The 26,150-nt window shown below is 39.0% G+C and overlaps 6 gene segments (V, D, J or C); 1 reads left to right on the top strand and 5 right to left on the bottom strand.

Moving 5' to 3' along the window:
• Nucleotides 1-1,701: 1,701 nt before the first annotated feature.
• Nucleotides 1,702-3,225, bottom strand: LOC141010987 (Ig lambda chain C region-like). The segment is given in 2 exon segments: nt 1,702-2,284; nt 3,105-3,225. Coding segments are annotated over 2 exon segments (381 nt in total).
• Nucleotides 3,226-6,458: 3,233 nt separating this feature from the next.
• On the bottom strand, nt 6,459-8,146 carry LOC141010284 (Ig lambda chain C region-like). The segment is given in 3 exon segments: nt 6,459-7,032; nt 7,862-7,945; nt 8,104-8,146. Coding segments are annotated over 3 exon segments (450 nt in total).
• A 1,233-nt stretch (nt 8,147-9,379) lies between these two features.
• LOC141010006 (Ig lambda-1 chain C region-like) lies at nt 9,380-11,196 on the bottom strand. The segment is given in 2 exon segments: nt 9,380-9,917; nt 11,062-11,196. A coding segment is annotated over 1 exon segment (312 nt).
• A 3,589-nt stretch (nt 11,197-14,785) lies between these two features.
• LOC141010283 (Ig lambda chain C region-like) lies at nt 14,786-15,199 on the bottom strand. The segment is given in 2 exon segments: nt 14,786-15,108; nt 15,193-15,199. Coding segments are annotated over 2 exon segments (330 nt in total).
• Nucleotides 15,200-17,431: 2,232 nt separating this feature from the next.
• LOC141010005 (Ig lambda-1 chain C region-like) lies at nt 17,432-19,287 on the bottom strand. The segment is given in 2 exon segments: nt 17,432-18,007; nt 19,156-19,287. A coding segment is annotated over 1 exon segment (312 nt).
• Nucleotides 19,288-19,873: 586 nt separating this feature from the next.
• LOC141010282 (Ig kappa chain V region 3374-like) lies at nt 19,874-23,957 on the top strand. The segment is given in 2 exon segments: nt 19,874-19,925; nt 23,623-23,957. Coding segments are annotated over 2 exon segments (387 nt in total).
• Nucleotides 23,958-26,150: the final 2,193 nt, after the last annotated feature.

The following is a 26,150-nucleotide window of genomic DNA, read 5'->3' as shown; positions in this document are numbered from 1 at the left end:
GACTTTGTGTTCACCTGTGAAGACAGACAGTGGTTGCCATGAGACACAGAAACACTGGGACCCAACCATGACCTGCATAACTACTTGTTTTCTATGGCTTGAGACAGAGGAGAGAGTTGGACTATTAATTCACATGAAATTATCTTACCAAATTGTTCAGATACCATTTTCTTCTGATTTGTAATTGTTTTTTGTTTTTTTTAAGTTAAAGCTTAAGAATGTGACCACCGGCCAAGATCTTAAGCTCTGACTTGATTTTATTTGTATTATCCTGAGAACAACAACTGAATCTGGATGATATGAATGACAAATGACTAATTACATTAAAAAAAGAAATTCAAAATCATTTTATAATTGTCATTTCATAGTGAGTTCAGTGTTAATCCAGTCTGCCACCAGGGGGTGATATAGAACTGTTACTCAGAACAAAGACGTGAGATTATGAAGAGGTCAAAAGGTTAAGGGAAGAAAACTAAATGAGAGCATAGTCAAAATTTTGAACGGCTGAATAATCCTCAACATGGGGAACTGTCATTCCACCGCTGCTTTTTCTGTTTCACATGGACAGGTGTGAGTTTGCCTTCTTGAAAGTCGTTTGCATGATTTTAATGCACCGCTGCACCCAAGAGTTTAAAATCTTATGACACAGAGAAGTCTGAACTGTTTTCATGCTCTCACACTGAAAACTGCGTCAGCATGATGTCGCCAATAACTCTGATTGTCATGTTGGGTTTTCTGAGTCAGGGTGAGAGATTTTGAAAATGTTTGGTGCAAATCCAGTCAGTTCTCTCCACGTTTACTTTTGTTTAACTTTGTCATTTCTCATTTCAGAGTCTTCTGCCAACAAGTTTCTGACTCAGGCTGACAAATCCAAGTCTGTTAGTCTCGGAGGGACTGTGACCATCAGCGCCACAGGGAGTTCAGATATTGGTTCTGATCTCAGTTGGTACCTTCAGAAACCTGGACAGGCTCCCAGACTTCTTATATATCAGGTATCAACTCTAAACTCTGGAACTCCGTCTAGATTCAGTGGCAGTAGATCTGGCTCTGACTACACTCTGACCATCAGTGGAGTTCAGGCTGAAGATGTTGGAGATTACTTCTGTATGGGCGTACACACGGGTGGAGTGTTCACACAGTGATTCAGAGCCGTACAAAAACCTCCTCAAGTTTGACTGAAGTGAAAACGGTCTGCTGCAGGTGCAGAGGGTTGGTGAAGAGACTGTGATGAGGAGAACTGGTCCAGTGAACACAAGAGTCATCAAGCAGAACCACAATGATTCTGAATAAAACTGAAACAAACTCAGACATTTTTCCATACACGGTTTAAACTTCAGTCCATTTCAGTAAATTCAATATTTTTATCAGTAAACTGGGAAATTGAAGTTATTGTTGGACTATAGCCACTGATATAAAAAGAAATTACATATAACAGTGTCTCTGTTAATAGATGCACTAAACAGTCTAAAACTAAAACAGTCCAAAGCAGGAACAAATATTACAGATTATTACACTTTATTGTATTAACTAAAATGATTCCATGTTCAAAATGTGAGATTTTATATTCAGATGTCACAAACTACAACCATCTCCTATTCTATCATGTATATAACATCAGTTATGATGCTGAGATGATCAAGAAGATATTTTTCATGATGAATATATAACAAAAGAAAAACAAAGACACTGACTCTTTATAATCCACAATTTTATTAAATGATGAGTTAATGTTCAAAGTTTCTCTTTGAGATCAACTGATGATATTCAGCAGGATTCGAAAAGTAAAGAACATAAAGAAGAATATGCAGAAGATCTGTATTAGACAGCAACATGCAGACTGAAACACTGAGCAGAGAGCTGTGAAACTTGCAGAAACATGTGAACAGAGGAGACCTGTAGCTTCATCAAGATCTCTATCAAAGCAGCAGCATCATCTCCAGACAGGAAGTGTTGCTGAAACTCTACTCTGAGCAGCGCTCAGGCTCCAGGCTTTGAGTGACAGGGCTCTGTCCATTCAGACTGGCCTCACAGCTCACTGAGCCCGCCTTCCTCCACTGGTCTGCAGAGAGGCTCAGGGTGCTGCTCCAGCTGTAGTGGCCGTCCGTCCCCAGGACCTCCGGGCTGTGAGACACCCCTGAGGAGCTGCTGCTGCCCCCCACCTTCCAGCCCAGCCTCCAGGTGGAGGGGAAGCCCCCGCTGGACAGACACACCAGTGTGGCACTGTCCTGCTCCAGCTCCTTTCTGGAGGGGGGGAGGACGGTCAGGGTGGGCCGCACCACACCCACTGGAGGAGAGAGAGGGGGGAGGAGAGGGGGGAGAAAAGACAAAGTCATGAGAGTGAAGGCTTGGTAATAAAGACACATGACAAACTGATCACTTCTTATATTTGATCAGATCAAACAGAATAAGTTGTGCTGCTGTTGCTCTCATAAAATCACTCAGTATCAGACCATCAGACACATGATTCAAGTTTAAATGCAACTAAAAAGGTTCACTGATGATGATTATTGACGACATCTTCATGTGTGTTTCATAATGTGTGTCAGTGAATAACTCATCCCTGTGATGATTTTCTTCTGTTGAAACTGACAGAGCTGAAACACTCATGTGAACACAGTTCAAACCTTTGTCATCTGTCTCTTTCACTTCCTTTTAACCACATGTAAAATGAATGAAGCATGAACACAAAGATAAGCTGCATTTACTGATAAAATACTATTTGTTTAAAATCAGCTTTTTACATCTAAAACCTGTTTAAATGTTCAGAATAAAAACATCGCAATAAAATTAAACTATTGAAGTTGTGTCTTGAGCATTAGAGGTTTTACTTTGAGGTTGATATTAAACATTTTTAAGCAAAGAACAATTCAAACTGATCATAAAGAACAGAAAATTAAAAAAGAGGAGAGTTATTTTGTGCCTTGTAAAATTAAATGGTACGCAATTACGTCTGCCAAGTTTTCTCTCAGATTTTGATCAACTTCATGAAATAATAATAATTATCAACAACATCCAAACACCTCACTTGATCAGAATCTCAATCAATACTTGATAAAAGTTATATTTGCCATTTGTTGTATAAAATAAAAATCTCTGGTACTTACAGTCAACGATGAGTTTGGGTTCCTCCACCAAAAGTGATCCACAGTGATACAAACTCATTAAGTGGCCGTACAAAAACCTCCTGCACTATGAACAAGCATCTATCCACTGAAAACACTCTCTGCTTTTAATAATAACACAAAAATATTTATATTTCTTGAATCTATAGAGATTTTCCAACGTCATGGATTGAAAACATTGAATGAATACGAATGATTTCTTTCATTTTGCTTGACTTTTCTACTCCTGACAGAGAAACGATCACAGTCTCCTTGTAACAAAGTCATTTTTTCATAATTTTATATCAATTCGTACATACTTAAATGAACATGATGCTTTTTTAATAATCACCATTTACTGATAACTCATATTAAACAGAAATTAAATATATTATATGTCTACTTTAAACCCTGTAAGTAAATGAAAGGCAGACAAACAGACATATCATACCAACCACAGTGGACACAAACTCATCCTTAAATCCTCAACTGCACTTCTAATATAAATATTTTCCTCTGTTCCATTAAGATCATAGATGGTGTAAATCCAAGCAGTATTTCTCCTGATTTTGTGTCCCACGTTGCCTTCAGTGTGCTGAGAGCAGAGAAATCATTTCCATAGAGAGGAGGCTTTGCATGGTCAGCTGATCCTCCAGTGAACTGAGAAGGTTTATAGTCCTGTGAGTTCAACACTGCAGGACTCAGATCTGTCAGTCAACACAGCAGAAAGCACAACCACCATGACTCTCATCACCATCCTCATCTGGACGCTGGCCTGCTGCTGTTTCACAGGTTGGTTCACTCAGCAACATTTCAGACATGATGTGCTGCCTTTTCTCTCATTTATTTCTGCTGATAAATCAATGATTTGTTTTTGTGTGCAGGATGCAGCGGTCAGGTGACTGTGACTCAGCCTCCAGTAGTGACATCTGCTCCAGGATCCACTGTCACTCTCACCTGTAACACCAACCCAGCTGTTCACAGATACAGTGATGGTGATGATGGTATGTACTGGTATCAACAGAAATCTGGACAGCCTCCAAAGCTCCTAATAAAATGGGCGAAAACGCGTCAATCAGGAACACCAGCTCGGTTTAGTGGCAGTGGAAGAAGCTCTGACTTCACTTTGACCATCAGTGGAGTTCAGACTGAAGATGCAGCAGTTTATTATTGTCAGAGTCACCACACTGGCAATGTGTTCACACAGTGATTTGTCGTCGTACAAAAACCTCCCTCAGTCAGACTGCAGAGACACTGAGCTGTTACAGCAGGAAGCAACTGCAGCTGCTGAAGAGGACGAGACTCTGACACAGACCACTGAACACAGAGCTGACAGGAACCTCACCAAGCACACACTAAGATATTTTTTAAAGATAAAAAATTGGAACAAATGTGAATCATGTTTCACATTTTACTTAAACATACTTTTATTTTCATTACAAGTTCAAGAGGAAGTCAATTGATCATTTACATCTCAACATGTTCTTTGTTAATGAATTATTAATTTAATACTAATAACTGAATACATTAAGCACACTCATATATAGCTGCTGAGATAATGCAGACACATTTTTATTTAAAATGTAGAAATATTCAACATTTTCCACAAACAAAATCACAGTTTTACAAAAAAACAGCACCCCAAACTGTAACACATTAATTTAGTGACTGTCACACAGGACACATAAAAACCCCAATTTTATTAAAATGAGTCCGACATTATAGGAAAATACTTCTTTCATGTCAGGTGCATTTTCGAAATGTCTCACCTTCATTTTCTGACTGTTCTTTTCATGTTTTTGTCCAAGTCACTTTCTGCTTTGAATTAAATAATGACATTAATCAATTGTGCAAAATATCAACCACCACAATTTATAAAATAATTAAAGAAGAGTTTCACACTGAGCTGCATATTATGTTTCATAGAGAATCTTTAAACACAGCAGCTCCATGGATATAAGTGAAACTGATGTATTATAACATGACGACTATTGTATCAATCCTGCTGCATGGCTGATGAAAAATTTTCAACACTATATGACTGAAATGAAATGAGATAAACTAATATAATGGAGTCTGGTCCTGTAAAAGATCAATATTGAAACAAAGCCAACCCTGTCGGTGTGAATGTGCAGTGGACAGATGGTTTTCTTTGGGATTTGAAACAAACATTTTCCATCCACACACAACTACTTGTTTGACTATGAAGGTGATGTTTTGAATGACTGCTGCGCATCACTGCACCTACATCAGTTTAAGATGAACCACTGAGAAAGGTGTATGCAGTCTCTGACAGTGAGATTAATCATAATGATGATGTTACTTACTCCTCTGCTGACCACGCTGCTGTTTGGACTTCAAGGTGAAAAGTCCGAAGTTTCTTTTATGACCATTTCACCGTTATTGTAATACGTTAGACTCTGTGTTTTAATATTTCCATGCTTGTAGAAATACAATAATACCTCAGAGTTTTCTGAAGTATATTTAAACTTTCTTTTACCTCCAGGCTCAGGCGCCAGTCCATCTGTGACTCAGTCTCCTGCATCAAAGGCTGTTGCTGTGGGAGAGACAGTCTCTCTGAGCTGTACAGCCAGTAGAGGAGTTGATGATGATCTCAGTTTGTACCTGCAGAAACCTGGACAGCCTCCTAAACTGCTGTTTTACAAAATAAGCATTAATTCTGGTGCTCCGAGTTATTTCAGCAGCAGCGGATCGGAACCTGAATTCACTCTGACCATCAGTGGAGTTCAGGCTGAAGATGTTGGAGATTACTTCTGTATGGGTGAATACAGGGGTGGAGTGTTCACACAGTGATTCAGAGCCGTACAAAAACCTCCTCCGGTTTGACTGAAGTGAAAATGGCCTGCTGCAGGTGCAGAGGGTTGGTGAAGAGACTGTAATGAGGAGAACTGGTCCAGTGAACAGAAGAGTCATCAAGCAGAACCACAATATTCTGAATAAAACTGAAACTATCTCACAGACATTTTTCCATACACAGTTTTAAACTTCAATCCTTTTCAGTAAATTCAATATTTTCATCAGTAAACTATCAAAGTTCAGTTATTGTTGGATTGTAACCACTGATGTAAAAAAAAAGGTATACTAACTTAAATGAGTTTATTGTTTATTGTTTATTAAGGATCCCCATTAGCTGGTACCTTAGTAGCCAGCTAGTCTTCCTGGAGTCCACAGTTCATGTTCAAAATGTGAGATTTTATATTCAGATGTCACAAACTACAACCATCTCCTGTTCTATCATGTATATAACATCAGTTATGATGCTGAGATGATCAAGAAGATATTTTTCATGATGAATATATAACAAAAGAAAAACAAAGACACTGACTCTTTATAATCCACAGTTTTATTAAATGATGAGTTAATGTTCTCTTTGAGATCAACTGATGATATTCAGCAGGATTCGAAAAGTAAAGAACATAAAGAAGAATATGCAGAAGATCAGTATTAGACAGCAACATGCAGACTGAAACACTGAGCAGAGAGCTGTGAAACTTGCAGAAACATGTGAACAGAGGAGATCTGTAGCTTCATCAAGATCTCTATCAAAGCAGCAGCATCATCTCCAGACGGGAAGTGCTGCTGAAGCTCTACTCTGAGCAGCGCTCAGGCTCCAGGCTTTGAGTGACAGGGCTCTGTCCATTCAGACTGGCCTCACAGCTCACTGAGCCCGCCTTCCTCCACTGGTCTGCAGAGAGGCTCAGGATGCTGCTCCAGCTGTAGTGGCCGTCCATCCCCAGGACCTCCGAGCTGTGTGACACCCCTGAGGAGCTGCTGCTGCCCCCCACCTTCCAGCCCAGCCTCCAGGTGGAGGGGAAGCCCCCGCTGGACAGACACACCAGTGTGGCACTGTCCTGCTCCAGCTCCTTTCTGGAGGGGGGGAGGACGGTCAGGGTGGGCCGCACCACACCCACTGGAGGAGAGAGAGGGGGGAGAGGGGAAGAAAAGACAAAGTCATGAGAGTGAAGGCTTGGTAATAAAGACACATGACAAACTGATCACTTCTTATATTTGATCAAATCAAACAGAATAAGTTGTGCTGCTGTTGCTCTCATAAATCACTCAGTATCAGACCATCAGACACATGATTCAAGTTTAAATGCAACTAAAAAGGTTCACTGATGATGATTATTGACGACATCTTCATGTGTGTTTCATAATGTGTGTCAGTGAATAACTCATCCCTGTGATGATTTTCTTCTGTTGAAACTGACAGAACTGAAACACTCATGTGAACACAGTTCAAACCTTTGTCATCTGTCTCTTTCACTTCCTTTTAACCACATGTAAAATAAATGAAGCGTGAACACAAACATAAGCTGCATTTACTGATAAAATACTATTTGTTTAAAATCAGCTTTTTACATCTAAAACCTGTTTAAATGTTCAGAATAAAAACATTGCAATAAAATTAAACTATTGAAGTTGTGTCTTGAGTATTAGAGGTTTTACTTTGAGGTTGATATTAAACATTTTTAAGCAAAGAACAATTCAAACTGATCATAAAGAACAGAAAATTGAAAAAGAGGAGAGTTATTTTGTGCCTTGTAAAATTAAATGGTATGCAATTACCAAAAAATATTGACGTCTGCCAAGTTTTCTCTCAGATTTTGATCAACTTCATGAAATAATAATAATTATCAACAACATACAAACACCTCACTTGATCAGAATCTCAATCAATACTTGATAAAAGTTATATTTGCCATTTGTTGTATAAAATAAAAATCTCTGGTACTTACAGTCAACGATGAGTTTGGTTCCTCCACCAAAAGTCCTCCACAGTGATACAAACTCATTAAGTGGCCGTACAAAAACCTCCTGCACTGTGAACAAGCATCTATCCACTGAAAACACTCTCTGCTCTTTATAATAAACACAAAAATATTTATATTTCTTGAATCTATAAAGATTGTTCAATGTTATGGACTGAAAATATTGAATGAATACGAATAATTTCTTTCATTTTGCTTGACTTTTCTACTCCTGACAGAGAAACGATCATAGTCCCCTTGTAACAAAGTCATTCTTACACAATTTTATATCAATTTATACATGCTTAAATGAACATGATGCTTTTTTAATCATCATCATTTACTGCTAACTCATATTAAACAGAAATGAAATACATAATTTATCTACTTTAAACCTTGTCAGTCATCGAAAGGCAGACAAACAGACATATCATACCAACCACAGTGGACACAAAATCATCCTTAAATCCTCAACTGCACTTCTAATATAAATATTTTCCTCTGTTCCTTTAAGATCATAGATGGTGTAAATCCAAGCAGTATTTCTCCTGATTTTGTGTCCCATGTTGCCTTCAGTGTGTTGAGAGCAGAGAAATCATTTCCATAGAGAGGAGGCTTTGCATGGTCAGCTGATCCTCCAGTGAACTGAGAAGGTTTATAGTGCTGTGAGTTCAACACTGCAGGACTCAGATCTGTCAGTCAACACAGCAGAAAGCACAACCACCATGACTCTCATCACCATCCTCATCTGGACGCTGGCCTGCTGCTGTTTTACAGGTTGGTTCACTCAGCAACATTTCAGACATGATGTGCTGCCTTTTCTCTCATTTATTTCTGCTGATAAAACAATGATTTGTTTTTGTGTGCAGGATGCAGCGGTCAGGTGACAGTGACTCAGCCTCCAGTAGTGACATCTACTCCAGGATCCACTGTCACTCTCACCTGTAACACAAACCCAGCTGTTTACAGAGACAGTGATGATGATGATTATATCTTCTGGTATCAACAGAAATCTGGACAGCCTCCAAAGCTCCTAATAAAATGGGCAAAAACGCTTGAATCAGGAACACCAGCTCGGTTTAGTGGCAGTGGAAGCAGCTCTGACTTCACTTTGACCATCAGTGGAGTTCAGACTGAAGATGCAGCAGTTTATTACTGTCAGAGTTACCATTATATCAGCAGTGCTGCTGTGTTCACACAGTGATTTGTCGTCGTACAAAAACCTCCCTCAGTCAGACTGCAGACACACTGAGCTGTTACAGCAGGAAGCGACTGCAGCTGCTGAAGAGGACGAGACTCTGACACAGACCACTGAACACAGAGCTGGCAGGAACCTCACCAAGCACACACTATAGATTCACACTAATGAATTCATCAAATGTAGTCTTGAACATTTAATGACATCACATCATGTTCTGATCAAATTTCTGTCAGAAATAGAGAAAAGACCAAACTCTTCATGATAGTTTTTTTTATCAGTTGAAGCTTTATTAGCAAAAACATCAGTCATCATCATGACAGTTATTAAGCACACTCACATCAAGCTGCTGAGCTACACACATCACTCTCTAAGTTGTTGTTGTCCAACACTTTACAGCAGTGTTGTTCTCTGTCACACTAAGCTTTAGTTTCCTCTACAAACATTCAAACTCAGATTGATCAGAGCAGCAGGTGTGTTCCTCCTGCTCCCCCCACACACCTGTCCTGGGCTTCAGACAGCCCCTCTAGGCCTTACACAGGCTCCTGTGGATGGACTGGGTCTGGCTGTGGTCATGATGGAGGACCTTGCAGTTGTACAGCTCTCCTCCCATCCAGCGCTCCTGGCTCAGGCTCAGGGTGCTGCTGCTGCTGTAGCGTCCACTGCTCTCCTCCTCTGAGCTGCTCAGGACCCCCTCTGTCACCTCTGTACCGTCCACCTCCCAGTGCACCACGGCTCCCTGAGGAGAGTAGCCGGTCAGCAGGCAGGCCAGCGTGGCTGAGCCCCCGGAGAGCTGCTCAGAGGAGGGGGGAAGCAGAGAGACTGAGGGCCTGACCATGGGGCCAGCTGGAGGGGAGAGCAGAGACACACAAGGAGCAGATTAACTTCCATTGTAGGACAGACAGCTGGACATGAGACACTGATGATACATGACAGAGGTTAACGCTGCTGTGGATGAGCTGTGTGCATGATACTGTGATCAGACAGAGGAGAGGAGGTGACATATAGAAGAAATGAGGGTTTAACAAATAAAACAGAACAGTTAAAGTTTGTTATTTTGACATTTAAAACAATTCATCATCTACTGTAACACTCAGCATTAATCACTAAGAATGTGACCATAATATGCCACGTGATTTTGCCATATATCGATTTGAAAATTTACTTTTTCATAAGTAATTTAAGTCTATATAACTGCTTTCTGTTGTTTAACGGTAAATGATTCATCCCTTAAATGATATTCTTGTTTAAAACAATGTAACATCTCTTAACCCCATGTATAGTACACTGAAGTACAGCTAAAAATGAATCAACATTAAAGTGCACCGTTTTAAAGAATACTTAAGCACAGTTAAAATTAAAGTACACTTTCAGAAAGCATACTAAATGAGCTTTTGCAATTTTATTTAGAATACACTTTGTACTTTGTCCTCTTATTAAAAGTACATTTTTATTATATTTTAAATTAAGATCAATACTATATTTTACTAGTGGGTTTTTGTTTTTTTTACCTGTGACAGTTAACGACTTTGTCATCTGTCTGTTTCACTTCCTTTTCACCACTTTAAACTAACGAACTGTGAACACAACCTTGAGCTATAAATGTTCATATAAATTCAATTATATGTTTAAACAGCATTTACAAAATATTTTTATAAACAACAACCATGTTTAAATGTTGAAAATTGAGAAACAGGATGTTTTTTGAGCATTAAAGTTGTCCTCAGACAAATTTTACGACTAGATTTTGTTGAATAAATTTCAGTTGATAATAAAATATTTTTAAAAATGAAAATCGAACATTTTCAGCAGTATAGTCGTGACAGAATTTTAATTTCTGCACAAGTTTTCCCAAACTGCTTCATCAGACAGTTTAATCAATACAAAATAAAACATGTTATCTGGAATAATTGCTTGTTTCATCACGTTCTGATGCAAAACTCAGTCTAAAATTTTATGTTGTAGAAATAATAAAATCTCTGGTACTTACAGTGAATGATGAGTTTGGTTCCTCCACCAAAAGTCCACCACAGTGATACAAACTCATTAAGTGGCCGTACAAAAACCTCCTGCACTGTGAACAAGCATCTATCCACTGAAAACACTCTAAATACAAAGAAATGTGAATATTTTTGGAATCTACAAAAGAATTTGTAATGATATAGATGTTATTGATGAAATTATTTTAGAAATTGGGATTATTTCTTTAAATTTTATTTACTTTTCTACACCTGACAGAGAAACGATGACAGTCTTGTTCAACTTAAGTATTTTTTTCAGAGTTTTATATCAGTTGATACATTGTTAAATATACATGTTTTTAAAGAATAAGGATTTTCAAACTCAAATTGAGTAGAAATGTAATATGTTATTCATTTTCTGGTAAACCCTGTAGGTAAATGAAAGGCAGACAAACAGACATATCATACCAACCACAGTGGACACAAACTCATCCTTAAATCCTCAACTGCACTTCTAATATAAATATTTTCCTCTGTTCCATTAAGATCATAGATGGTGTAAATCAAAGCAGTATTTCTCCTGATTTTGTGTCCCACGTTGCCTTCAGTGTGCTGAGAGCAGAGAAATCATTTCCATAGAGAGGAGGCTTTGCATGGTCAGCTGATCCTCCAGTGAACTGAGAAGGTTTATAGTCCTGTGAGTTCAACACTGCAGGACTCAGATCTGTCAGTCAACACAGCAGAAAGCACAACCACCATGACTCTCATCACCATCCTCATCTGGACGCTGGCCTGCTGCTGTTTCACAGGTTGGTTCACTCAGCAACATTTCAGACATGATGTGCTGCCTTTTCTCTCATTTATTTCTGCTGATAAATCAATGATTTGTTTTTGTGTGCAGGATGCAGCGGTCAGGTGACTGTGACTCAGCCTCCAGTAGTGACATCTGCTCCAGGATCCACTGTCACTCTCACCTGTAACACCAACCCAGCTGTTTACAGATACAATGATGGTGATGATGCTATGTTCTGGTATCAACAGAAATCTGGACAGCCTCCAAAGCTCCTAATAAAATATGCGAAAACGCGTGAATCAGGAACACCAGCTCGGTTTAGTGGCAGTGGAAGAAGCTCTGACTTCACTTTGACCATCAGTGGAGTTCAGACTGAAGATGCAGCAGTTTATTACTGTAAGAGTTACCATGAAATCAGTAGTGTGGATGTGTTCACACAGTGATTTTCCGTCGTACAAAAACCTCCCTCAGTCAGACTGCAGAGACACTGAGCTGTTACAGCAGGAAGCAACTGCAGCTGCTGAAGAGGAAGAGACTCTGACACAGACCACTGAACACAGAGCTGACAGGAACCTCACCAAGCACACACTAAAAGCATTTTTTTTTAATTAAAAAATTTGGAACAAATGTGAATCATGTTTCACATTTTACTTAAACTTACTTTCATTTTCATTACATGGTCAAGAGGGAGTCAAATTATAGTGTATATCTCAACATGTTCATTGTCTACACTTAGATAATAATTTAACACTAATAACTGAATACATTAAGCACACTCACATGTAGCTGCTGAGCTAATGCAGACACATTTTTATTTAAAATGTTGTTTGCCAACACTTTACAGACGGGCTGTTCTCTGACTTCAGTGAAATTTTGTTCTCTTATACACAGGGTTTTGTTAGAATATTAATTTATCAAAGAAATATTCAACATTTTCCACAAACAAAATCACAGTTTTACCACAAAACAGCACCCCAAACTGAAACACATTCATTTAGTGACTGTCACACAGGACACATAAAAACCCCAATTTTATAAAAATGAGTCTGACATTATAGGAAAATACTTCTTTCATGTCAGGTGCATTTTCAAAATGTCTCACCTTCATTTTCTGACTGTTCATTTCATGTTTTTGTCCAAGTCACTTTCTGCTTTGAATTAAATAATGACATTAATCAATTGTGCAAAATATCAACTCCAAAACCATCACAATTTAAGAAATAATCAAAAACACACTAAGCTGCGTATTATGTTCCATATAGAATCTTTAAACACAGCAGCTCCATGGATATAAGTGAAACTGATGTATTATAACATGACGACTATTGTATTAATCCTGCTGCAGGTGGATGAAAAATTTTCAACACCATATGACTGAAATGAAATGAGATAAACTAATATAATGGAGTCTGGTCCTGTAAAAGACCAATATTGAAACAAAGCCAACCCTGTCGGTGTGAATGTGCAGTGGACAGATGTTTTTCTTTGGGACTTGAAACAAACATTTTCCATCCTCACACAACTACTTGTTTGACTATGAAGGTGATGTTTTGAATGACTGCTGCGCATCACTGCATCTACATCAGTTTAAGATGAACCACTGAGAAAGGTGTGTGCAGTCTCTGACAGTGAGATTAATCATAATGATGATGTTACTGACTCCTCTGCTGACCACGCTGCTGTTTGGACTTCAAGGTGAAAAGTCTGAAGTTTCTTTTATGACCATTTCACAGTTACTGTAATACGTTAGACTCTGTGTTTTAATATTTCCATGCTTGTAGAAATACAATAATACCTCAGAGTTTTCTGAAGTATATTTAAACTTTCTTTTACCTCCAGGCTCAGGCGCCAGTTCATCTGTGACTCAGTCTCCTGCATCAAAGGCTGTTGCTGTGGGAGAGACAGTCTCTCTGAGCTGTACAGCCAGTAGAGGAGTTGATGATGATCTCAGTTGGTACCTGCAGAAACCTGGACAGCCTCCTAAACTGCTGTTTTACAAAATAAGCACTAATTCTGGTGCTCCGAGTTATTTCAGCAGCAGCGGATCGGAACCTGAATTCACTCTGACCATCAGTGGAGTTCAGGCTGAAGATGTTGGAGATTACTACTGTATGGGTGCATACACGGGTGGAGTGTTCACACAGTGATTCAGAGCCGTACGAAAACCTCCTCCAGTTTGACTGAAGTGAAAATGGCCTGCTGCAGGTGCAGAGGGTTGGTGAAGAGACTGTGATGAGGAGAACTGGTCCAGTGAACACAAGAGTCATCAAGCAGAACCACAATATTCTGAATAAAACTGAAACTACCTCACAGACATTTTTCCATACACAGTTTTAAACTTCAATCCTTTTCAGTAAATTCAATATTTTTGTCAGTAAACTGGGAAAGTTAACTTATTGTTGGACTTTAACCACTGATATAAAAAAACTTATAACAGTGTCTCTGTTAATAGCTGCACAAAACAGTCCAAAACTTACACAGTCCAAAGCAGGAAAGACATTTAGTTTATTTCACTTTATTGTATTAATTAAAACAATTTAATGTTCAAAATGTTAGATTTTATATTCAGATGTCACAAACTACAACCATCTCCTGTTCTTTCATGTATATAACATCAGTTATGATGCTGAGATGATCAAGATGATATTTTTCATGATGAATATATAACAAAAGAAAAACAAAGACACTGACTCTTTATAATCCACAGTTTTATTAAATGATGAGTTAATGTTCAAAGTTTCTCTTTGAGATAAACTGATGATATTCAGCAGAAGTTGAAAGTGAAGAACATGAAGAAGAATATGCAGAAGATCAGGATTAGACAGCAACATGCAGACTGAAACACTGAGCAGAGAGCTGTGAAACTTGCAGAAACATGTGAACAGAGGAGATCTGTAGCTTCATCAAGATCTCTATCAAAGCAGCAGCATCATCTCCAGACAGGAAGTGTTGCTGAAACTCTACTCTGAGCAGCGCTCAGGCTCCAGGCTTTGAGTGACAGGGCTCTGTCCATTCAGACTGGCCTCACAGCTCACTGAGCCCGCCTTCCTCCACTGGTCTGCAGAGAGGCTCAGGGTGCTGCTCCAGCTGTAGTGGCCATCTGTCCCCAGGACCTCCGAGCTGTGTGACACCCCTGAGGAGCTGCTGCTGCCCCCCACCTTCCAGCCCAGCCTCCAGGTGGAGGGGAAGCCCCCACTGGACAGACACACCAGTGTGGCACTGTCCTGCTCCAGCTCCTTTCTGGAGGGGGGGAGGACGGTCAGGGTGGGCCGCACCACACCCACTGGAGGAGAAAGAGGGGATGAGAAGGGGGAGAGAAGACAAAGTCATGAGAGTGAAGGCTCGGTAATAAAGACACATGACAAACTGCTCATTTCTTATATTTGATCAGCTCAAACAGAATAAGTTGTGCTGCTGTTGCTCTCATACATCACTCAGTATCAGACGATCAGACACATGATTCAAGTGGAAATGCAACTCAAAAGGTTCACTGATGATGATTATTGACGACATCTTCATGTGTGTTTCATAATGTGTGACAGTGAATAACTCATCCCTGTGATGATTTTCTTCTGTTCAAACTGACAGAGCTGAAACACTCATGTGAACACAGTTCAAACCTTTGTCATCTGTCTCTTTCACTTCCTTTTAACCACATGTAGAATGAATGAAGCGTGAACACAAAAATAAGCTGCATTTACTGATGAAATACTATTTGTGTTTAAAATCAGCTTTTTACATCTAAAAACTGTTTAAATGTTAAATTAAAACATTGCAATAAAATTAAACTATTGAAGGTGTGTCTTGAGCATTAGAGGTTTTACTTTAAGGTTGATATTAAACATTTTTAAGCAAAGAACAATTCAAAGTGATCATAAAGAACAGAAAATTAAAAAAGAGGAGAGTTATTTTGTGCCTCGTTAAATTAAATGGTATGCAATTACCAAAAAATATTGATTTCTGCCAAGTTTTCTCTCAGATTTTGATCAACTTCATGAAATAATAATAATAATAATAATTATCAACAACATACAAACACCTCACGTGATCAGAATCTCATTTAATATTTGATAAAAGTTATATTTGCCATTTGTTGTATAAAATAAAAATCTCTGGTACTTACAGTCAACGATGAGTTTGGTTCCTCCACCAAAAGTCCTCCACAGTGATACAAACTCATTAAGTGGCCGTACAAAAACCTCCTGCACTGTGAACAAGCATCTATCCACTGAAAACACTCTCTGCTCTTTATAATAAACACAAAAATATTTATATTTCTTGAATCTATAAAGATTTTCCAACATTATGGATTGAAAATATTGAATGAATACAAATCATTTCTTTCATTTTGCTTGACTTTTCTACTCCCAACAGAGAAACGATTACAGTCTCCTTGTAACAAAGTCATTTTTTCACAATTTTATATACATTTGTACATGCTTAAATGAACATGATGCTTTTTTAATAATCACCATTTACTGATAACTCATATTAAACAGAAATTAAATATACTATATGTCTACTTTAAACCCTGTAAGTAAATGAAAGGCAGACAAACAGACATATCATACCAACCACAGTGGACACAAACTCATCCTTAAGTCCTCAACTGCACTTCTAATATAAATATATTCCTCTGTTCCATTAAGATCATAGATGGTGTAAATCCAAGCAGTTTTTCTCCTGATTTTGTGTCCCACGTTGCCTTCAGTGCGCTGAGAGCAGAGAAATCATTTCCATAGAGAGGAGGCTTTGCATGGTCAGCTGATCCTCCAGTGAACTGAGAAGGTTTATAGTCCTGTGAGTTCAACACTGCAGGACTCAGATCTGTCAGTCAACACAGCAGAAAGCACAACCACCATGACTCTCATCCCCATCCTCATCTGGACGCTGGCCTGCTGCTGTTTTACAGGTTTGTTCACTCAGCAACATTTCAGACATGATGTGCTGCCTTTTCTCTCATTTATTTCTGCTGATAAATCAATGATTTGTTTTTGTGTGCAGGATGCAGCGGTCAGGTGACTGTGACTCAGCCTCCAGTAGTGACATCTGCTCCAGGATCCACTGTCACTCTCACCTGTAACACCAACCGAGCTGTTTACAGATACTATGATGGTGATGATGCTATGTTCTGGTATCAACAGAAATCTGGACAGCCTCCAAAGCTCCTAATAAAATATGCGAAAACGCGTGAATCAGGAACACCAGCTCGGTTTAGTGGCAGTGGAAGAAGCTCTGACTTCACTTTGACCATCAGTGGAGTTCAGACTGAAGATGCAGCAGTTTATTACTGTCAGAGTTACCATGAAATCAGCAGTGCTTATGTGTTCACACAGTGATTTGTCGTCGTACAAAAACCTCCCTCAGTCAGACTGCAGAGACACTGAGCTGTTACAGCAGGAAGCAACTGCAGCTGCTGAAGAGGATGAGACTCTGACACAGACCACTGAACACAGAGCTGACAGGAGCCTCACCAAGCACACACTATAGATTCATACTAATGAATTCATCAAATATAGTCTTGAACATTTAACATCACATCATGTTCTGATCAAATTTCTGTCAGAAATAGAGAAAAGACCAAACTCTTCATGATAGTTTTTTTAATCAGTTGAAGCTTTATTAGCAAAAACATCAGTCATCATCATGACAGTTATTAAGCACACTCACATCAAGCTGCTGAGCTACACACATCACTCTCTAAGTTTTTGTTGTCCAACACTTTACAGCAGTGTTGTTCTCTGTCACACTAATCTTTAGTTTCCTCTACAAACATTCAAACTCAGATTGATCAGAGCAGCAGGTGTGTTCCTCCTGCTCCCCCCAACACACAGCTCCTGTCCTGGGCTTCAGCCAGCCCATCTAGGCCTTACACTGGCTCCTGTGGATGGACTGGGTCTGGCTGTGGCCATGATGGAGGACCTTGCAGTTGTACAGCTCTCCTCCCATCCAGCGCTCCTGGCTCAGGCTCAGGGTGCTGCCGCTGCTGTAGCGTCCACTGCTCTCCTCCTCTGAGCTGCTCAGGACCCCCTCTGTCACCTCTGTACCGTCCACCTCCCAGCGCACCACGGCTCCCTGAGGAGAGTAGCCGGTCAGCAGGCAGGCCAGCGTGGCCGAGCCCCCGGAGAGCTGCTCAGAGGAGGGGGGAAGCAGAGAGACTGAGGGCCTGACCATGGGGCCAGCTGGAGGGGAGAGCAGAGACACACAAGGAGCAGATTAACTTCCACTGTAGGACAGACAGCTGGACTTGAGACACGGATGATACATGATAGAGGTTAACAGTACTGTGGATGAGCTGTGTGCATGATACTGTGATCAGACAGAGGAGAGGAGGTGACAAATAGAAGAAATGAGGGTTTAACAAATAAAACAAAACGGTTAAAGTTTATGTTATTCTTACATTTAAAAACAATTCATCTTCTACTGTGACACTCAGCATAAATCACTATAAATTTGACAGTAATATGTCACATGATTTTGACGTAAATCAAATTGAAAATTTTACTTTTTCCTAATTAATTTAAATCTTCATATCTGCTTTCCGTTGTTTGACTGTAGAAAATTCATCCCTTGAATGATATTCTTGTTTAAAACAGTGCAACATTTCTTAACCCCATGTATAGTACACTGAAGTACAGCTAAAAATGAATCAACATACTTAAGCACAGTTAAAATTAAGTTAAATTAAATTACACTTTCAGAAAGCATACTAAATTTATTATATCTTATTTAAAATACACTTACGACAAACAACACTTTTGAAAAGTATTTTTTTGATATATTTTTAACTAAGCACAATACTATATTATTCTAGTTTTCTCTTTTTTTACCTGTGACAGTTAAAGACTTTGTCATCTGTCTGTTTCACTTCCTTTTCACCGCTTTAAACTAACGAACTGTGAACACAACCTTGAGCTATAGATGTTCATATAAGCTCAATTATATGTTTAAACAGCATTTACAAAAGATTTTTATTAATAACAACCATGTTTAAATGCTGAGAATTGAGAAATTTGATGGGTTTTTTGAGCATTAAAGTTGTCCTCAGACAAATTTTACGACCAGAGTTTGTTGAATAAATTTCAGTTGAAAAATAAAATTTTAAAAAATTAAGTTATTTAGCATAAATTTTACCTTGACATTACCAACAGTATAGAAGTAATATAATTTTAATTTCTGCACAAAGATTTCCCAAACTACATTATCAGACAGATTAGTAAATACAAAATAAAGTATGTTATCTGGAATAATTGCTTATTTTATCACATTCTGATGCAAAACTCAGTCTAAAATTTTATGTTGTAGAAATAATAAAATCTCTGGTACTTACAGTGAATGATGAGTTTGGTTCCTCCACCAAAAGTGTACCACAGTGATACAAACTCATTAAGTGGCCGTACAAAAACCTCCTGCACTGTGAACAAGCATCTATCCACTGAAAACACTCTAAATACAAAGAAATGTGAATATTTTTGGAATCTACAAAGAATGTTTAATGATATAGTTTGAAATTATTTTAGAAATTGGGATTATTTCTTGAATTTTCTTTACTTTTCTACACCTGACAGAGAAACGATGACAGTCTTGTTCAACTAAAGTATATTTTTCAGAGTTTTATATCAGTTGATACATTGTTAAATATACATGTTTTTAAATAATAAGGTTTATTAAACTCAAATTGAGTAGAAATGTAATATGTTATTCATTTTCTGTTAAACCCTGTAAGTAAATGAAAGGCAGACAAGCAGACATATCATACCAACCACAGTGGACACAAACTCATCCTTAAGTCCTCAACTGCACTTCTAATATAAATATGTTCCTCTGTTCCATTAAGATCACAGATGGTGTAAATCCAAGCAGTATTTCTCCTGATTTTGTGTCCCACGTTGCCTTCAGTGTGTTGAGAGCAGAGAAATCATTTCCATAGAGAGGAGGCTTTGCATGGTCAGCTGATCCTCCAGTGAACTGAGAAGGTTTATAGTTCTGTGAGTTCAACACTGCAGGACTCAGATCTGTCAGTCAACACAGCAGAAAGCACAACCACCATGACTCTCATCACCATCCTCATCTGGACGCTGGCCTGCTGCTGTTTCACAGGTTGGTTCACTCAGCAACATTTCAGACATGATGTGCTGCCTTTTCTCTCATTTATTTCTGCTGATAAATCAATGATTTGTTTTTGTGTGCAGGATGCAGCGGTCAGGTGACTGTGACTCAGCCTCCAGTAGTGACATTTACTCCAGGATCCACTGTCACTCTCACCTGTAACACCAACAAAGCTCCTTATAAATACACTGATGGTGAAGGTCTGTCCTGGTATCAGCAGAAATCTGGACAGACTCCAAAGCTCATGATAAAATTTGTGAGCACACTTGTATCAGGAACACCAGCTCGGTTTAGTGGCAGTGGAAGCCAGACTGCCTTCTCTATGAGCATCAGTGGAGTTCAGACTGAAGATGCAGCAGTTTATTACTGTTTGAATATACCCCCTATAACCAGTGTTGATCTGTTCACACAGTGATTTGTCGTCGTACAAAAACCTCCCTCAGTCAGACTGCAGAGACACTGAGCTGTTACAGCAGGAAGCGACTGCAGCTGCTGAAGAGGACGAGACTGACACAGACCACTGAACACAGAGCTGACAGGAACCTCACCAAGCACACACTATAGATTCACACTAATATATGTATATATTATACATTTTTTAATATCCTATATTTTCATTCCATTTAAAAAAGTAACATTGTTATAATAACCAACATCCCACAATTTTCTACAGTCAGTCGTTTTAGTTATGAAAACTGTAGAACATGTACATCTTAAAAACCTACATTAAACATGCTCACCTGCTTTCTTGCTGAGTGATATCACTCTCATATCTGTCCATCAGCACGAAGGCTAGAAGTAGGGGGGAAACAGCTAGCTCGGCTTCATCCAAATGTAAGAAAATACCCCCACCAGCACCTTTAAAGCTAAACACAAATATTTCCTGGCCAGAAACAATATTTTTGTAGAATCTCAGAGTTAGAACTGAAGAAGCCTCTTGGATGAGAGGTGAGATGTCTTCAAGAAACTGAAACAAGTCCAGTTGCCTACGATACAGCACTTAGAATTACCACTACCTGGATGACTGAGAACCTTCATCAACAATCTCATCTTCAGTTTAAGGTTGTCAGGTAATCAGTGGAGAGAGGTCTGTACAGACTAAACAAACAGGGAAGCACATAGCGAACTTGTGTCACAAAAATAGAGCAGAGACGGTGGACCCAAATGCAGGAGAAAGCAAGTAGATTGGATTCAAAGCCTTCAATAATATTTGTTGAAAAAAGTCAAACATTGAAACAAAAACTGAGAGACAGGAACAGGCAACGTGAGCACAAGACTGAACAGAGACTGAACAGAAAAATAAACTTTAATACAAAACAAACTAATGATATAATGAGGTGCCGGTGTAGAAGCTCAGGTGAGGTGATTGAGGTGAAGAAACAGGAGAACAGGAAAGGAGCTGATTGGCTGCTGAAAACACAGGGAACAGCGCAGGGCTAACGAGGCTGAAGCAGGGCAGGTGTGGAGGGAAAAGCAGGCCGGGGAGGAGCTCAGGAACACAGGAGGGAAACAAAGTGCAGACAGACCACAAACATCCAGAAAACACAACAAAACCAGACAGAAATGTCAGCACCACGACAGCTTTAGAGGTGTTGATGGTCAGATTTACTTGCCTATGGGGACAAACCAGCTGTTTTCACATGTTATCAGCCTCAGCTAAGCTAAGCTAAATCTCAATTAAGATAACCTACCTCTCGCACTATCAACTTCCGGACTGAGTACAGGGCTCAGGCTCTCTCTTGTTTTATTTAAAGAGTGATATTTTTCCAATGCATCTTGACCTGGAGATACAAATGAAATTCAGTGTTTTTCTCACTATAACCTATGATAGTCGTGTCTCACTGCCATAAGATTCACACAGCTCTATTTTTCCAACATTAAATAGGATGCTATGCTATCACAAGCCTCAACTAGTTAGCAAGGAGTCTCAACAACAGGATTTAGGGAAAAAGTGAGTACATTGAAAAACAGTTAATAATCATGTCAGTTCATAGTGAGGGGGTGATATATACCTGTTAATGAGGACAAAGTCATGTGAGATTATAGGGATGTGAAATGCAGGATGTTTAAAATGAGGAGAAGAAATGTAAAATGACTCAAAGTCAAAATGTTCTAGATGGACTTTAAACTGTCCAATGATCCTCAAGATGATGAGCTGTCACTCCACCTCACCTCCTCTTTTTCTGTTTCACATGAACAGGTGTGTGTTTGCCTTCTTAAATATATTTTGCATGATTTGAATGCATCACTGCTCCTCAGAGTTTAAGATCTTATGTCACAGAGAGTCTGAACTGTTTCCATGCACTCACACTGAAAACTGCATCAGGATGATGTCGCCAATAACTCTGATTGTCATGTTGGGTTTTCTGAGTCAGGGTGAGAGATTTTGAAAACGTTTGGTGCAAATTCAGTTCGTTCCTTCCACTTAATTTTTGTTTAACTTGTTTGATTTTTTATTCGCAAGATTTGTAATTTTTCATTTCAGAGTCTTCTGCAAACACTTTTCTGACTCAGACTGACAAATCCAAGTCTGTTAGTCTCGGAGGGACTGTGACCATCAGCGCTGCAGGGAGTTCAGATATTGAAGATGATCTCAGTTGGTACCTTCAGAAACCTGGACAGGCTCCCAAACTCCTGATATACACTTCATCAACTCTAAACTCTGGAACTCCGTCTCGATTCAGTGGCAGCTATTCTGGTTCTGACTACACTCTGACCATCAGTGGGGTTCAGGCTGAAGATATAGGAGATTACTATTGTATGGGTGTTGGTGAAACGTCCACACAGTGATTCAGAGCCATACAAAAACCTCCTCCAGTTTGACTGAAGTGAAAACGGCCTGCTGCAGGTGCAGAGGGTTGGTGAAGAGACTGTGATGAGGAGAACTGGTCCAGTGAACACAAGAGTCATCAAGCAGAACCACAATGAATCTAAATAAAACTGAAACAGACTCACATTTTTCCATACACAGTTTTAAACTTCAATTCTTGTCCATTTATTCAATATTTTTAGGTGTAAACTGATAAAGACCAGTTATTGTTGGACTTTAACCACTGATATTAAAAAAAGGGTATAACAGTGTCTGTTAATAGCTGCACAAAACAGTCTAAAACTAAAACAGTCCAAAGCTGGAACGAACATAACAGATTATTACAATTTATTTTACTGACTCATATTAAACAGAAATTGAATATATTATGTATCTACTTTAAACCCTGTAAGTAATTCAAAGGCAGACAAACAGACATATCATACCAACCACAGTGGACACAAACTCATCCTTAAAACCTCAACTGCACTTCTAATATAAATATTTTCCTCTGTTCCATTAAGATCATAGATGGTGTAAATCCAAGCAGTATTTCTCCTGATTTTGTGTCCCACGTTGCCTTCAGTGTGCTGAGAGCAGAGAAATCATTTCCATAGAGAGGAGGCTTTGCATGGTCAGCTGATCCTCCAGTGAACTGAGAAGGTTTATAGTCCTGTGAGTTCAACACTGCAGGACTCAGATCTGTCAGTCAACACAGCAGAAAGCACAACCACCATGACTCTCATCCCCATCCTCATCTGGACGCTGGCCTGCTGCTGTTTCACAGGTTGGTTCACTCAGCAACATTTCAGACATGATGTGCTGCCTTTTCTCTCATTTATTTCTGCTGATCAATCAATGATTTGTTTTTGTGTGCAGGATGCAGCGGTCAGGTGACTGTGACTCAGCCTCCAGTAGTGACATCTGCTCCAGGATCCACTGTCACTCTCACCTGTAACAGCAACCCAGCTGTTTACAGATACAGTGATGGTGATGATGCTATGTTCTGGTATCAACAGAAATCTGGACAGCCTCCAAAGCTCCTAATACAATATGCAAAAACGCTTGTATCAGGAACACCAGCTCGGTTTAGTGGCAGTGGAAGAAGCTCTGACTTCACTTTGACCATCAGTGGAGTTCAGACTGAAGATGCAGCAGTTTATTACTGTCAGAGTTACCATGAAATCAGCAGTGCTGCTGTGTTCACACAGTGATTTGTCGTCGTACAAAAACCTCCCTCAGTCAGACTGCAGAGACACTGAGCTGTTACAGCAGGAAGCGACTGCAGCTGCTGAAGAGGACGAGACTCTGACACAGACCACTGAACACAGAGCTGACAGGAACCTCACCAAGCACACACTAAAATATATTTTTTAAAGATAAAAAATTGGAACAAATGTGAATCATGTTTCACATTTTACTTAAACACACTTTTATTTTCATTACAAGTTCAAGAGGAAGTCAATTGATCATTTACATCTCAACATGTTCATTGTTAATGAATTATTAATTTAATACTAATAACTGAATAAATTAAGCACTCTCACATGTAGCTGCTGAGATAATGCAGACACATTTTACTTAAAATGTAGAAATATTCAACATTTTCCACAAACAACATCACTGTATTACCACAAAACAGCACCCCAAACTATAACATTAATTTAGTGACTGTCACACAGGAAACATAAAAACCCCAATTTATAAAAATGTGTCTGACATTACAGGAAAATACTTCTTTCATGTCAGGTGCATTTTTAAAAATGTCTCACCTTCATTTTCTGACTGTTCTATTCATGTTTTTGTCCAAGTCACTTTCTCCTTTGAATTAAATAATTAATCAATTAATCAATTGTGCAAAATATCAACCACACAACCACCACAATTTATAAAATAATTAAAGAAGAGTTTCACACTGAGCTGCGTATTATGTTTCATAGAGAATCTTTAAACACAGCAGCTCCATGGATATAAGTGAAACTGATGTATTATAACATGACGACTATTGTATCAATGCTGCTGTATGGCTGATGAAAAATTTTCAACACTATATGACTGAAATGAAATGAGATAAACTAATATAATGGAGTCTGGTCCTGTAAAAGATCAATATTGAAACAAAGCCAACCCTGTCGGTGTGAATGTGCAGTGGACAGATGGTTTTCTTTGGGATTTGAAACAAACATTTTCCATCCACACACAACTACTTGTTTGACTATGAAGGTGATGTTTTGAATAACTGCATCACTGCATCTACATCAGTTTAAGATGAACCACTGAGAAAGGTGTGTGCAGTCTCTCTGACAGTGAGATTAATCATAATGATGATGTTACTGACTCCTCTGCTGACCACGCTGCTGTTTGGACTTCAAGGTGAAAAGTCCGAAGTTTCTTTTATGACCATTTCACAGTTATTGTAATACGTTAGACTCTGTGTTTTAATATTTCCATGCTTGTAGAAATACAATAATACCTCAGAGTTTTCTGAAGTATATTTAAACTTTCTTTTACCTCCAGGCTCAGGCGCCAGTTCATCTGTGACTCAGTCTCCTGCATCAAAGGCTGTTGCTGTGGGAGAGACAGTCTCTCTGAGCTGTACAGCCAGTAGAGGAGTTGATGATGATCTCAGTTGGTACCTGCAGAAACCTGGACAGCCTCCTAAACTGCTGTTTTACAAAATAAGCATTAATTCTGGTGCTCCGAGTTATTTCAGCAGCAGCGGATCGGAACCTGAATTCACTCTGACCATCAGTGGAGTTCAGGCTGAAGATGTTGGAGATTACTACTGTATGGGTCTATATGCTGGTGATGTGTCCACACAGTGATTCAGAGCCGTACGAAAACCTCCTCCAGTTTGACTGAAGTGAAAACGGCCTGCTGCAGGTGCAGAGGGTTGGTGAAGAGACTGTGATGAGGAGAACTGGTCCAGTGAACACAAGAGTCATCAAGCAGAACCACAATGATTTTGAATAAAACTGAAACTACCTCACAGACATTTTTCCATACACAGTTTTAAACTTCAATCCTTGTCCATTTATCCAATATTTTTAGGTGTAAGCTGATAAAGACCAGTCATTGTTGGACTTTAACCACTGATATCATGAGAAAGGGTTTAACAGTGTCTCTGTTAATAGCTGCACTAAACAGTCTAAAACTAAAACAGTCCAAAGCAGGAAAGAAATTGACAGTTTATTTGATGTTATTGTATTAACTAAAATGATTTCATGTTCAAAATGTGAGATTTTATATTCAGATGTCACAAACTACAACCATCTCCTGTTCTTTCATGTATATAACATCAGTTATGATGCTGAGATGATCAAGATGATATTTTTCATGATGAATATATAACAAAAGAAAAACAAAGACACTGACTCTTTATAATCCACAGTTTTATTAAATGATGA

The sequence above is a fragment of the Pagrus major genome, chromosome 16, assembly GCF_040436345.1.
Source record: "Pagrus major chromosome 16, Pma_NU_1.0".
NCBI classification, from domain to species: domain Eukaryota; kingdom Metazoa; phylum Chordata; class Actinopteri; order Spariformes; family Sparidae; genus Pagrus; species Pagrus major.
Note: the sequence above shows the minus strand (reverse complement) of the source record. Positions and strands in the feature narration are given on the sequence as shown.